Raw genomic sequence first — 14,593 nt, forward strand, 5'->3', positions numbered from 1 at the left:
ACCACGCTTGATCCCCCCTGACGCCATCATCGACTCGTCAATATGCCTCCCCTTAGGTAGACACTGCCTGTACCTCGTCTCATACTGGGAACGGCTTATGATGCCAGATACACCCCCACTCTACACCACCGTCGACCCCGTCCCTCGTTATATGGGCAATCGTATCTACGCAGGAGGAACGGGGGCAGCGGGACCGGTGCCAGTCGCGGCGCCTCGTTGGGCGGGAGGAGGGAGGAAGAGGGGCAGGTAGCTGACGGCAAGAGCCATAACTGTCATGTATCGTCAGTGAACAGGCTCGTGAAAATGCGACCAAGGGGTCGGGTAGATACACACCTGACATGCCCACGGAGAAGTATCCCGGCGTCGCGGAGCTCTTCTTCGTCTCCTCGCTCTCACCAAGCCAAGTCTGAATACTGAAGACGACGGAAGCCCTATTTCATAGCCTGTCAGTAAGTCTGATCTTCGACCAAAGCTCATGTAGACCCCTGTGCTATGGTTGCTTGGCCGCCACAGCTCGGTACAGTGCCAGCAATGCTATTCGTCTCGCTGAGGGTGAACAGAAAATGCGCCATACCATCCGATAAACTTGTTGCGCGTAAGCATCGCAGCCATTGGCAGGGTAGAAGACAGCGTCGAGGAGAGCTCGGTGGAGTCGCCCTTGGCCTTGGGCTCCTGATAGGGGACGACTGCGCGGGAGAAAAAGGTTAGCAGACATTCGCGACAGGATAGGAGTGGTGCAAAACATACTCAGGTCCGGCCGACGCATATCCCGCTTGGACGCCATTGTGAGAGCTCTGGTTGAATTGGATGTGCTGTACGAGGAGGGCAGAGAGCTATGGCGGAGGTGGTTCGAAAGGTACCACGGTCCTGGATGCGCGAATGAAGCTATCACCCGAAGTGACAGGGCCGCACTCCAACAGAAAAGTGGCGCCTAAGTCTTCAGGCAGAAATATACGCGACCCCAAAGAGCTGGGGAAGAAGGGAAAGGGAAGGGATAGGCTGGCCGATTGCCCCGCCCCGCTTGCACACACTCAGCCGACGACACGTTTTCTGCTATATCTACGCCCCCCCCACTCTTCTCTCCCGGAAGGTGCCTGGGGGTGTGTATCTTGTCGCGCGAGCCGTCAAGCGGCCCCTCCGAACGCCGCCGCCCCACGAACCGATCTGACAGTGGGAAGCAAAAGTTGCAGAGATTCCGAGGGACGCGGATTCCGATAACGAACAGGCTCACACTTTGCGTGCCCGGGATTTCCAGAAACCTGATACTAAAAGATGGGGATCGCCGTCTGCCCAGTGCGAAGGTGGGAGGACGCTCCCGCCGACGGGCTTAACCTTGCGAAGGTGTTCGTTCCGCTGCCGAATTCGACTCCATGAGTGTGTCCGGGAATTGGAGAGCCAAGTTTACAGACTGCAACGGATAACCTCCGCTGGACATTGTCTACGTGTGCCAACGCTCTGTAGGGGGAGATATGACAGGATCCCGAAATGTCTGACTCTGGGACGTGGACCACTGGATACTCTGGGTGTCGAAGTTTGCGGGGCCTCGGAAGATGCGGCCTACGGAGGGTCCAAAAGAAAGGAGAAGGGCAGAACAGCTGCATATTACTCCGGCGTCTTCTCCGTGGCCGTGGTAATCATTCGCAGCATGGAGCTTTGCCGGAGCATTTTGTTTTGCGCGCCTGCACGGCACCCTTACGAAATCCCCTTCTCCGTTATCTGGCGCGGAAAGTATCGCCCGTATGCGGGCCCCTCTGCAGCAAGACGAGCACGAGATAACAGCTAGGCTGCGGCCGTCTGCCCTTGCAGGCACAGCTATATTCCCCCACACGGGGCCTGCAGGAGAAGGAAAGGAGGGCCCTGGTGGCCCTTTTTTGGAGTTCGCTTGGAACTTTCGAAAGAAGGTTTTCGACATCTCTCCTGGGCCCCTGGGCTGGGCATTGTCGGGGAAGCGGCCTTGGAGTCTGGAGATGCGGTGTGCTAACACTGCTGCTATACCTACCATCGTGGCCTGTGCTTGTCCAAATAGCCCTCCAGACGCGGGCTTTGGTCGCAGCGACGCGGAGCCTAACATTATAGATGTCGTTTGGCGAATAAGAGCCGGATAACTCCAGTTGGGCTCTGCGAAACGTGGTTGCCGCTGGAGAGGAGTCTGGTAGAGTGGTGGAACACGGAATAAAAGCCAACGAAAGGCCTCCAGCTGGCATAGTTGATGGGTCTGTTTGACACGCAAAAGCCCACTCAGCACCAGCAGAGCCCGAAGCAAGTCAGGCACGGCGACCCGACTACCTATGATTGCGCATACCTCATCAGAAAAATGTCTCGAAAGTTGGTGACCGCGGTCATACGGGAGCAGGTTGTGTCAGCTGAAAGAAGATGGCCGATGCCATCGTGTGTTTTCTTGTGTTTATGGCAGGTGTTCGGCGGCTTCTCAGTGGCCACCCCCGCCAGGTACCACCTGATTTGCAGCGGCGGATCGCATGCAGCATGATGGCAGATTGCGTGACACCTGGCGGCGATTCGGCCATCAAAGACATGGACAGCGCGTGGGCGACGCAAACCAAGGAGCCGCGGTGCCACGGCGGCCCGGTGCCTGGTCTGGTGTAGTAAGACCGGCGGGCGTGGTTTGGCACATTTTGGTTCGCCGGCCGAAGACAAACTTTCCCAGGGCCTGGAGAAGGAGTCTACCCCAGGGCCCCAAGGAGAGTCGGGATAGTCGACCGGGATGCTGTTCGATAGAAGCCGAAGGGTACTATAGCCCCCCTCCTTCAGTGGTCGAGCCAGTGGTTGAAAAGGTCCCGGGGATAATGAGAGCCAGAGACAGGTGTCCCACGAGACCGGAGAGTATGGACGAAACGCGGGAAGAGTTAGGGCCGGTTTTTCGTGTCAAACGGGGCTGGTGGGTGCTGTGAATCTGGTGGCCATTCTCTGCGGAAAGCAGTGCCGCTCGCTCAGATCGTCTACCAATTTTGCAGAGTTGGGCCTGTTCTTCTTGTCCCTCACCACCTGTTCGGGAGTCGGGAGAGCGGGCTGATGGGACGGTGGGAGAGAGGGAGGGGGAAGGGATGAGACAAAACACACGGGGTCGTAGACAAATCAGATGCAAGAGAGAAAAGGGCAAGACAGGCGTCGCTCGAAGCGAATGTGTCGATAATGGCGATGATGCGTCGTCCTGTCGATTTTGGGTTGGATGGTGGCGTTGAAGTAAAGCACCCGAAAGTGGTAGCTAAGATGCAAGTGGCAGCTAGTTACGGAGACGAACACTTGCCAACCTGCCGCTCTGCGAAAGCGACAACTGCCCAGGTGTATTCGATTGATACTAAGAACTGACAAACTACCCACGGAAGGGACGTTTGGTGCGATTGGACGGGTTAAGAGAGCGGCAGAAGGCCAGGCCGGGCGATAGGAGCAGCTGTAGTCGTCTTGGGATCTTGGACCGACTGCGGCTAACAACATCCCAACAGCCTATTCCGGCTTCCTCTCTCCGCCCTTCCGTCTGGTGATGTGTACATAGATGGGCTCTGCCATTCCAGCGGTACGGAACACCGAAGGAAGCAAGATTTAGACCTGGGCGAAGGGCACACCCGGGCGTTTGGGTTCCCTAGCCTGTCGGAGTTTCCAGTGTGCTGCCCACTCCAGGTACCTCCAGAGTCCAGAGTATCCGTACAGGTAGGAAGAGTCTAAGAGAGTGCAAGTGTCTTTACTAAGCGGTGGCCCGGTCCTTGTCAGCATCGACTGCGAACTGACACTTGTCTAATTTAGCATGCTTCGGGTTATTTCGATGACTGCCAAAGTTTATACGCGAGGATGCAAGTCTGATACGGAGCTTGGGAAAAAGGCAAAAGGGGGCTTACGATGATGATGATATTGATAATGGCGATAAGTATCTGTAATCCATCATTGTCTTACATCTCAGCACTCCAAAGAGCCCATATGGATACACTGAGTGACTGACAAGGAACGACTTTCAGAACTGGACAAGCCAGAAAGGAAACAAGACCGGGGCGAAGGTCACTTGGAGGCGGGAGTGGGCGAATCAGCTGTAAGACATTGGCTGAACAAACCAATGAGACAGACTGTGCCCCATGGCGGCGGACGGGGGTTGTCCTTGGACTGACGGATTTTGGAGGTTCCATTGGCATCAGGGGACTGAGAGGAGAGAGAGGAAAAGAGACAGAAAGGGGGGGGAGGTGTGTGTTCTTTTCCCCCAGCTGATCGAAGAATCGGTCTAACCTATTCAAGCCAAGGCGCCAGCTTGGCCTGGTTGTCGTCGATAATTTGTTGACAGGAAGCTTCCGATTTCCATTCCTACTTCATTACATCGCATCGTTACCAATTGTTCATCATACGACCAGTCTCAGGCTACGGTCTGCAGGTAGGCAAATGAACAAGCTGAATCTGCCTATTACTTGAGTATTGTGTTGCTGTAGCAAATGAGTTTCCCAGCCTCATCTTTTACCGCTAGTTTTTTCCCCCTTTTGCCGCCGCCGCCTTAAAGCCTGCCGCGTATCCGCCTGCTTTATGCCGAAACACCAAACTGTTCTTTTTCCTTAGCCAAGAACGGGACGTTGCTGTTTGGTCCATGTCTGCATCGTGTGGTCTGGGAAGTGGGTGTAAACTCTGTCCTAAATACAGATGTTCCTAGTTAATAGGTAATGCTTGGTGAACTCGGGTCGGCATCCGAATTGGAACATGCACACCACAGAGACAATGTTTTAACTACCCAGTACTGTGTAGTTTACGTACCGACACAGAAAGAGTGTGTAGAAAGATTAAACAGCCCCTGCGCATTCGGGAGCTTCCCGCAAGTCGGCGCAACTCATCGACCTGGTCATGTCCGTGAACTCGAACTCATCCATCTCGGAGAAGGTCCCAATTCAACAAATCTTACACACACTATAAGCCGTGTGGGATTGGACTACCTACAGAGCACAGCGTGTGAATGAGGCGCTTAATCCAACCAGCCCCCCCCCCCCCCCCCCAAAGTCGCCTTGCTGGTTCCAAGGCTCCAAGCAACATACTGAGAGAAAAACTCCCGCTCCCTGGAACCGCAGATCCCATCGGCTCCCCGCCCCACGACTAAAAGCAATTTAGCTGCTGTCCCCTGGACGCCCACTCACTCTCACACACACACCTTCTTTTCACTCACTCCGCTGTCCCTCTCACTCTCACCTCTCACTTTCACTCACTTACTCATTCAAATCCCCCTCCTCAGCTCACACCCCCCTTCCCGTACCATCTCATCCCGTATCACACGCCACACCCTCCGCTTTCCGTTCCGTCCACCAGCACCAGCACCCGCACAGGGTGTTTGTCAGGTTGCCTCTGGTTGCCTTTCCCATTTTCAGTTACCATTCCCATTCCCCGTTCCTAGCCTGAATTCGGTCGAATTGAATTCGTCGGGTCCTTATGTGCTGCGTGACTAGATACCCAGTCCTAGGCTGAGCTGAGCCAAGGCACACTATAACCCCGAGCCATCTTTGCCGTCCGTCTAATGGTCTCCTGCACCACCTAGTACCTACAGAGTGCACTGCGCTGCGCTCTGGCTGCATTGTAAACCCCAACCCACGGCAACTCTGCCTGTCACTTTCAAACACCTTCTCAGGCGCCCTCTCTCTGTTTTCCTTTCCCTCTCTCTGCCTTTTGAAGCTCAATCTCCCCCAGTCGTTGACTCGTTTGGGAACAAGACTCTTCCTCATACCTGGGCTACGATTTTCTCCGCTCCCCGCCTCCTAGCTTTGTTCATGTTGCCTGATCTTGACGTTAGCTCTCTGCAACTCATCGCTCACCATACGACTTGTCCCCTTGTCTTGACACTCATAATCAACGGCTTCAACACAACAACAACATAGGCTCTTTCAATTTCAACAGTGTCAGCAACCAGCAGGATTTCCAGCGGGCCGTCGCGAGTCATCCGACAACAGCGAACCTGGCATACGCGGGAACCTTCGGAGATACTGCGCCCCCGTCTCTGTATCCGTGGTAATAGCCAGCCGTACGAAAGATCCCACGCGCACTTTGCAAATCCGCCGCCGCTGTACCGTACGGTACCGCACCAGGGCCCTGCACACTCCACCGCTGCATGCACCCACCCTACCAGTGGCCTGCTAATCCAGTCCCAATCCGCAAACCGCTCTTGCACCCCCGACCGCTGCACAGATAGCGCGGCTGACGCCGTCAGATCCCCGACATCAATCCGTCGACCGATTATTCCTCCTCCCCCCCTTCCATCCAACATCACTTCAACATCGTCAAACTGCTGGCACTCGGCATCGCAGCCTCGGCGCTTCGACCTAGTCGCCTCCTCACTACATCCAACACACCCGATCATATCTTGAGAAATCAGCAATGTCGCCTCGGAATTTCCGCCTGCGATGACCTCAAGGACCCCAATGGGCGTCCAGCCGCGACCGCCCCAGCAGCGAACACTGAGCAGCTCGGGCTTGTCCGTCCAACGGCCAACCCAACAGCGTTCCCTGTCCGCCCAGTATTTGCCCCAGTCGCCTGTTCGAAAGGATAACCTCATCGACCTGACTGGCGATGCCAACGACGCCGCCGTCGCACAGAACAGATATGGCACGTTACCGCGGAGGGGAGGCTCTCGCCTCAAGCTGGAGTTGTCCAACGAGGCCATGCTTGCCCAGCACGGTGTCAGCGAGTCCCCAAAGACCCTCACGCCTTCCCGCCTTATGCCCAAGAACGAAACCTCAAACCTTACCGATATGAGCTCGCCGGCCTCGGCCAAGGGCCAGCCCGTCGACGCAGATAACCCCCCGATGCCCATGCCGAAACGTCGTCCGCGATTCGTCGTACCCGCCGCCGTCAAAGATGCGCCGGCGCCTGTCATGGCAATCAAGAAGGATGGCCGACCGAAACCGTACCACATCGAGACCCCAAGCATCGCCCCCCGATATGCGCCGTTTAGCAAACCGAGGCCCGACGCCGTAGCCAAACCAGGCTTTGGAGGTTCGAGTAGTGGCGCGCGAGATATCCCGGATATGGGGCACGCCGACTTCTTCCCGTGGACCGGAAACCACCCCGAAGACCAATATACCGAATCGATCATCAAGAATGGATACTATGATAAACAACCGCAGGCCTCGGTCGAGACACAATCTGCCAAGGCTGCACTGTTTCCCGCCCTCAAGCATAAGAGCGGGCTGAACTTGTTGTCCAACATCTTCATCGGAGTGCTAAACCAGAGAAAGCTCAATGGCCAGATCTCGTCGCCCTCGACCTTCAAGCCCCCGCCGCGCGTTACCCTGACCGATACGAAGCGAGAAATGTGGCTGAGGGACTTGGCGAACCCATCGATATCGTTGCGCCGACTGAGCCGAACGATTCCCCACGGTATCAGAGGCAAAGTGCTTCTAGACCACTGCCTCAATAAGAACGTGCCGACAGAAAGAGCAGTCTGGCTGGTCAAGTGCGTTGGCGCCAATGAGATCCGAGCCTTTAAGAGAAAGGGAAACGGCCCTGGACCCTTTGTGCTCGGTGGCGAGGCAAAGTGGCTCAGAGACTGGACGGTTTTCGTGGAGCAATTTGTGGAAGGAGTCTCGGCGGCCTTTGGGGACAACGACTGGAAAGCCAAAGTTCAATATGCGTAAGTCTACGTCATGCGATGCTTCATGTGTGCGAGCTAACCTTTCTATAGCATCCGACTTGCGACACACCTCTATGCGGAACAGCTACTCGACCGTGACCACTACATGGATTGGCTTGTATCCGGGTTGGAGAACTCGACACAATCAAAGTTGCCAATGTGGATTCTCACAACACAGATTTACTGGAAAGATTTGCTTCGTTTAAGAAGATATGGCCGACGATTGGTGAATGCGTTGCTCAGCCATCTCAACACGGTACGCCAGCTCAAACCCACAGGGAGTTCGCAACTAACTGTTCAGATTTATAACGATCCCGACCGCGATATCCTCACCCAACTCTCTACGAGGTTGACGTCTCTACTGACACCCCTGTTGTCCGCCTACTCGGACAACTTCGTGTCTCCTGCGACTTGGTTCAAGTACAGAGACGCTCTGCTCGCATCTATTCCGATCGATAACGACTTTGCCCAAAACGCATTCAAGTGGATCAATGTCAGAAACGAGCAGCTAGTTGCATCAGCCAGCAACTCCCAGCCGGCAAACCGACAGATACTGGTCAAGCATCTCGACACCTCATTCATGTCTTTGTACAGCCCCGACTTGGCTACGCAGTGCTGGGCTGTTAGTGAAGACAAGGGAATGATAGTTCGCACATTATTGGAGTGGTGCACCTCGCCTCACCGACCAGGCAACGCAAAGGTGTACATCACTGCCAGTCTTCTTCGATCTTGGGCGGCTGCTGGAGTGGATGTGACGACGGCGATTCTCGAGTTTCTTAGTGCAAACCCACCAACCGAGACAAGATCAAAGAGAGTTTTCCACCAGCTGGTGTCAGAAATCGTACGATCAGGGGACTTCCAACTTCAGGGATACATATTCTGGCTCATTGCCCGAGGCGGACTGAGAGAACCGGCCGATACTGAGGCAGATGGATCTTGTGCTACAAGGCTGCTTGTCGACCTCCCTCTCCACGCCCTTAACTCTTCTGCCCAAGCCACACGAGCAAGCCTCCTACGACGAGCATCCTACGACGTCAACGACGAAGCCCAGGATATTAACACAGCTCTCAAATGCATTCAGCATGTTATGGGACTTCCTCTTCCGCCTGGAGATCCGATGCTCCAGCGGAAGCCCGTACCAGTCGGAAAGCTCTGCAGGCTGATTACCACCAGCAACCGAGCATTACAAACCGAGGTCGGAGCTAGGCTTCTGCAAATATTCACCAAGGAAATAATTATGACGAAGAACGGCCCCCAGGTCTCCCCGGCTATGTTCAACTTCGCTCGTGCTGTTCTTGAAGCGGCCTCCGACTACTCGGTTCTCGTCGAAATTGTCAAGGTGGTGTCGAGAGCTTCGAATCCCGAGATTCTTGCCTCCTGCGCCGATACTTTCAACGTCCACCTACCGATTTTCGCAGCACTGGGCGTGGCCAAGGAACTGTTCGATGCGCTGATGGAAAGGTTGAAAGCGGTTAGCGACGAACAAGGACCTGCTGCCCGACCTCTCTTGGCGTCTCTGGCAAATCTTTCGACCATGATACCCGGTTACACGAATACTGCTGTCTACTTGCGTCAGCAGCTCCACCAATGCGATCGCAATAACCCTATCGACGCATGCTCGCCCGTATCTGATAACATGACGGCACAGCTACAGGATGCCGAGGGCGAACTACACGAAGAGATCGAGAAGCTTTTGACGAGCGGGACCAGCGTCGATCGGCCTACCATGGACCGACTTTTCCAGACCGTGGTCGGACGGTTGGAATCTTGCTGGTTAAAGTCGGCGGACAGACAGCGTGCTTATAGCGCACTTCTCGGGAGGCTGCGCATTTTCGACGCTCAGCACTTTGACGTGCGCATGACTGACTGGGTCCATCACATCAGCGCGTTGAAGACTCGCCCTACGCTGGAAAATATCTACCCCCTTCTCATCAGCATGGGCTGTCTGACCTTGCCCATTATTCTTACCACGACATCCGTCGAGGCAGGGAGGATCGGGCTGAACCCCTCGATGCCACCTAACAGTACCACGACGTACATGCAGGAAGTCCTCTATCTGACAACGATGCCCCTTCCCGCCAAGACCGCATTAACACCCGAAGAGACCTACCGATTCTATATTCAGCAACGAGTGGCGCCACGTCAAAACCACAAGGATATGGTCTATCTTGTGAGGAATGCTCTCGTCGAGTTCTCGAGGCTGCAGGGAGTCGTCGAATCTTCGATGCTGCCACTCGCAAACCCCGAAATCAAGGACACAGCGCTGCAACTGCTCAAGTTCTTGGTTCTGCGGGATCCTCCATCGGTGGTTCAAGCGCTGGGTATCAAGAACCCAGAGCCTGCATTGACAAGTCTGTTTGCACAGGTTACGACCAAACTCCTACTACCGGATGCTGGCGATGAATCACCACTGACGTTTGAGACGGTCCTGGAATTGGCAAACGAGTTTACTCTCCCATTCTGTCAGCTCAAGCTTTCGGTTGGCCTCGCGGCGGATAGCACGACAAGCCCGGGAGGAGGGGAACAGGCTCTCACGCAGTTCGACATGTTTTCGAGGGCGATGGACCGCGCTGTGTCAGCCAACAACGTCATGTGGACTAGCATGCTACCCTACCTGAGCGAGGACATAACGGAGCATCTTAAGAAGCAGGCTCATCTGCGTTTCCTGGGTCTCTTCCCGTCAAACAAGAACCCACCTGCTGCGGATCCTCTTTCTCAGGAAAGCACTCAGCTCGCAGGAAGTCTGCTTTCAGTAGTCGAGGCGATCCTGAGAGGTCGTCCGCCTGTCCGAACATCACAGCTTACTTCGGGCATGGTTGAGAAGCTTGCAGAGCTGTGGGAAGTCCTGGCAACCGACGACATCAACAAGAGAGACCTGCGCGCCTCAATTATCCGCTACTGGCTTCCCGCCTTGTTGCGGTTCATCACGCTCCACACGACTGCAAACGAACCTGCGCCGGTAGCGACTCAACCCCAGGCCGCCAACAACATGAAGCCGCCCGCCAATGCTGCTGTTTTCGAGATTCGGGCGAGAATCCTGATTGTTCTGTCTGGTCTTACTCTCGAATTGGACAATCTAGCATTCCAGGACGCTCAAAATGGCCGACCGCTCAGCCAGCAGGTTTTCGATCTGGCCCTACTACTAGTCGATACTTTGCCAGACGACATACGCCTGCAGTGTGTACGAGTCTTGCTTACAGGCGGCACCATGCAGAACCCAGCATCCTCAGATGCCCGTCTCCGATACCTATTTAGTCACATGCCTCCAACGACGGAGCAATTCGTGCTTGCTCACAGACAGCAATCTACTACACAACCAAACGGGCCGCAGAGAATCAAGATGCCGATCTCGATGCAAGGCACCGATAAATTAACGCCGTTCATCTACCGCAAATGGGAGATGCTCAGCGAGCCCACTCCCAACGTTGGAGAGAACGACACGGCTCTCAGTCTCACGTTATTTGAGGCGATTAAGATTCAGTAAACAAATTGGAGGAAGCGTTGGGGATACACACACACACATAAACACACAAATATTTCATTACTGTCATGCATACGTCGGAAGAAAGGCGAGGTGTTCATTCATAGATACCATTACTGGTCCAAATCGGGATTGTAGAATCAGGCAGGCGAGGGGGGAGCAACGAGAAAAGATCCTTTTTTTGATACCAGGATGGAAAGTCAATAGTCGGTCGGCGTCGGCTGGCTTGGAAAGATTGAAGGAGAGGGATGGAGGGGGTCGACATGATTGTATTAGTGAGGCGGGCACTAGGGGGGCTTTTCCTTTTTCATCATCATGACAACAACATTATTATTTAAATGTGTTTATGACAGCTTTGTTCGTTGCAGATTGTGTGAGATTGTGACTTGCTTGTGACAAAGTCATGGTGCTTAAAAGTTAACCTAGGGATTATATGTACTAAACCCCGGGGCTAATTGATATAGCATCCACGAACGACCAAGCACAGGCACGAGAACATCAAGCAAAACCTTGACGCATCTCAAGGAAGGTTTTAGACACCACAGTCTCGGATTCAAGTCTTTCTTATGGTATAGACATAAAATGTACCATTTGACCTACGAATCACTCCCAGTTCCAACCTGCAGCCGGCTAGCTGCCTTCGCCTCCCTCTCAGCAACAACATCGCGTTCTATATTCAGAACATCGGCAAATGAAAGCACAAGCCGGGCTGCTTCATGATCTTTAGGTACCCAGCCAAGATACGGATCCTCATCCCGCCGCAACTGCAATCTCTGTATGAATCTCTCGCGGATAATGGCCGGGATGTTGTTGCCTTCCCTCAGTCGCCTCTGTCTGGATTCGAAGATAAGGTCCATGACCTGTAGCAAGGAGATTTGAGATGGGCAACGGGGTACGGTATCCTTCATTTGGCTCTTTAGGAGCGAGTAGAAGGACAATAGGCGGTTGGCCCCGCTGAGGTAGGTATCTTGGAGGCTGAGCTCGTAGGACGGGGGGTAGAAGCCGGAGAGTTCCCAGTCTATGATGGCGGAGAGCTCGTAGTCGGAAGTTTCGTTAGAAGAGTCAGATTGATAGGCAGAGGTAGACTCAGAGTCGGACAGGCTGCTGACGATGATGTTGCGGGGGTTGAGGTCGTTGTGGCAGAGAACGGCCTCTCGGTACCATTCCTCCCAGCAGCCCTTTTCAACTTTCACGAAGCCGAGGTCTGAGTATTCCGACTGTACGACTACACCACCAGACTCCGTGGCGACCATGGCGTAGAAGGGTCGTCCACTCAGCTCCCACCTCTTGTCGATGGCGCTGAGAAGAGCTGGCCCGTCCTTGGGAGCGAAGAATCCCGTGCTCGGCCCGCCCATGAACTCTGTTTCCCCCAGAATGTGCTCCCTGAGGCCGCCCGGTGCTAGAGGTAGCTCGCACTTGGCCAAAATGTCCCGAATTCGGTCTAGAGAGTCGGGAATCCGAATAGAATGCAGTTTCTGTAGTGCCTCGACGAGAGCAGCCATAACGGACTGTTGATTTTCGTCACTCATCTGCTCCCATACGTCTTCTAATGTCTTCCCCTTGATATACTTCGTCACACTGAACTGTACTAGTTTCCTCTGGGCATTGTTGGTCATGCCGGTCCGATATGTCTTTGGGATGAGTTTTGGGATGGCGAGCGAGGCGATCTGCTGCATGGCTGAGACGGTGGCAAATTGTGTAGATTCCTCGTTCTTGGCTACGACCTCCAGACGGATTAGATACGAGGGAGGAGGCTTGCGGGCATCAGGCTTGCTGATATCTGGCCTGCTGGTATCTGACTGGCGGGCTTGTGGGAAGCTGGCTTTGAAGACGCATTTGTCCCAGGTTTGTACGAAGATACTATCTATGGAGACGTGAGGTTGATCAGGAAAGATTTGGTTGAGGAGGGCGTCATCAGGAGCGAGATCTCGAGAGTCCATGATGTATGACACTATGAACATGTGGTGTCAGGATGGTGAGGAAGGAAGAGTTGAAGGCCGTGTCAAGCTTCTTCGGAATTCGAGGGTGGTCATTGGTCGTTAAGTAGCGGCGCAGCCTCACACCATCACTGCCATGCTGCAGGTACAACAAGGGGTGGGCGTCTTTGTCAAAATGAACAAACAGAACCAACGGCCTGCGCAGCCGGAATGGGAGCGGATCAGACGCTGTTTGCCCTTCGAGGTTTGGTTGGCATTAGCGATCTCAGGTTGTACAAGGAAAGATGTGGGTGGGAGGGGGGAGGGAATCATGGAAATGTTGCTATCTTCATGGACAGTCAATAACAAGAGAGGTGTTCCAAGAATACTCCATGACATACATTATATTCTGGCCCCTATGTATGCTCAATTCCCCATTTCAAAGAAGTTTACTCCACATTCTATTTCGTACCGAGCGCCAAGCATTACATGCCACAAGCAGTGAACCACAGCACGATCTCCAGTGTCACAATGTGATGGATTCCAAAGCGCAACGCTAATATGTAAACGTCAGACCAAATCATTGCAACTTATGCTCAAGTGAGGCTCGAAAAAGCTATAATATCAATGTCAAGATCTTTCTCCCACTTACTTCGCGGCCAATAGTTCAGGAGGAGTCGTTGCAGGTGCAGACATCGGCGCTTCCGGCGTAGTTCTTACCACACTTGCCGCATTTATTCTTGTCGACAAGCTCAACCTGTGTTGTAGACTTCTCCGGGGTGGGGCTCATCTCAATGTGGTTCGTCATATTTTTTGGTCTGCAGTAAGTAATGGCTAGTTGAGGCTATAGCTTTCCTATTTGTTGGTGTTCTTCGTGTGTGTGTATGTGTGTGTGTGTGTGTGTGTGTGTGTGTGTGTGTGTGTGTGGAGATGAAGACTGAAATTGACAGGAAAGACATTCAGTTCGCCCTCTTAAGTCTCAAATGCTCTTGCGTGAGTGATAAATCAAGGGAGCCTTGTTGCTGTGAAGGCTCTTTGATACAGCTTATCTCAATGTTCAATGTTCTCGGCCCTTGCTCAGTTGTTCACTGCAACTATGTGCTCACTGCAACTATGTGTTCACTGCACCAGCTCACACGCTGCCTGATTGCAAGGTATCTTGACAAGGAATCTGCGTATGTACGAAGAATTCAGACAAACAATCTCCTTTTCTCTCCCCATTTGTTCTTTATGAGTGCATCATCACTGATGTGTATGCTAATGGAGCCTTTGTCTGATTCCATACCAGAAGCCAGCCTTTGGCCAGAACAGCCTGTCTGAGGTGACGCAAAAAGATGTCTAAAGCGTAGAAACAGCACAAAGACGAAAATCTGTCACTATTGTCTTTCAATAACTTCTTTCTTGATTGCTGGGCAGATATCTGAAAAGTAGTCTACGAGTTCGAATGTTGTACTTATTTTAGCATGCCCAGATCCGACAGCGGCGGTATGCGTATTCTAGCGAAGGTCTTACATATCTCACTACGGGGCTCATTGGGTGTTTGGTCTTACTAAATTTGAAGACCTACTTTATTAAGGGTAAATGAAAAAGCAATGA

The 14,593-nt window shown here is 53.5% G+C and overlaps 4 protein-coding genes across 4 annotated transcripts; 2 read left to right on the forward strand and 2 right to left on the reverse strand.

Moving 5' to 3' along the window:
* Nucleotides 1–165: 165 nt before the first annotated feature.
* Nucleotides 166–883, reverse strand: CCOS01_11606 (uncharacterized protein; the record flags this gene model as incomplete). The annotated part of the gene is made up of 4 exons (XM_060459759.1): nucleotides 166–269; nucleotides 334–431; nucleotides 575–686; nucleotides 748–883. Coding segments are annotated over 4 exons (450 nt in total), but the record flags the coding sequence as incomplete, so codon positions are not given.
* A 4,678-nt stretch (nucleotides 884–5,561) lies between these two features.
* Nucleotides 5,562–5,849, forward strand: CCOS01_11607 (uncharacterized protein; the record flags this gene model as incomplete). Its single annotated transcript, XM_060459760.1, has 1 exon — nucleotides 5,562–5,849. A coding segment is annotated over one exon (288 nt), but the record flags the coding sequence as incomplete, so codon positions are not given.
* A 540-nt stretch (nucleotides 5,850–6,389) lies between these two features.
* CCOS01_11608 (transcription mediator subunit Med12) lies at nucleotides 6,390–11,084 on the forward strand (the record flags this gene model as incomplete). The annotated part of the gene is made up of 2 exons (XM_060459761.1): nucleotides 6,390–7,600; nucleotides 7,652–11,084. 2 exons carry the CDS (start codon nucleotides 6,390–6,392, stop codon nucleotides 11,082–11,084), a joined length of 4,644 nt encoding a protein of 1,547 aa, XP_060309592.1.
* Nucleotides 11,085–11,677: 593 nt separating this feature from the next.
* CCOS01_11609 (uncharacterized protein) lies at nucleotides 11,678–13,021 on the reverse strand (the record flags this gene model as incomplete). The annotated part of the gene is made up of 1 exon (XM_060459762.1): nucleotides 11,678–13,021. The coding sequence occupies one exon, from the start codon at nucleotides 13,019–13,021 to the stop codon at nucleotides 11,678–11,680; it is 1,344 nt and encodes a 447-aa protein (XP_060309593.1).
* Nucleotides 13,022–14,593: the final 1,572 nt, after the last annotated feature.

The sequence above is a fragment of the Colletotrichum costaricense genome (genome assembly GCF_030867565.1).
Source record: "Colletotrichum costaricense strain IMI 309622 chromosome Unknown Scaffold_13.1, whole genome shotgun sequence".
NCBI classification, from domain to species: domain Eukaryota; kingdom Fungi; phylum Ascomycota; class Sordariomycetes; order Glomerellales; family Glomerellaceae; genus Colletotrichum; species Colletotrichum costaricense.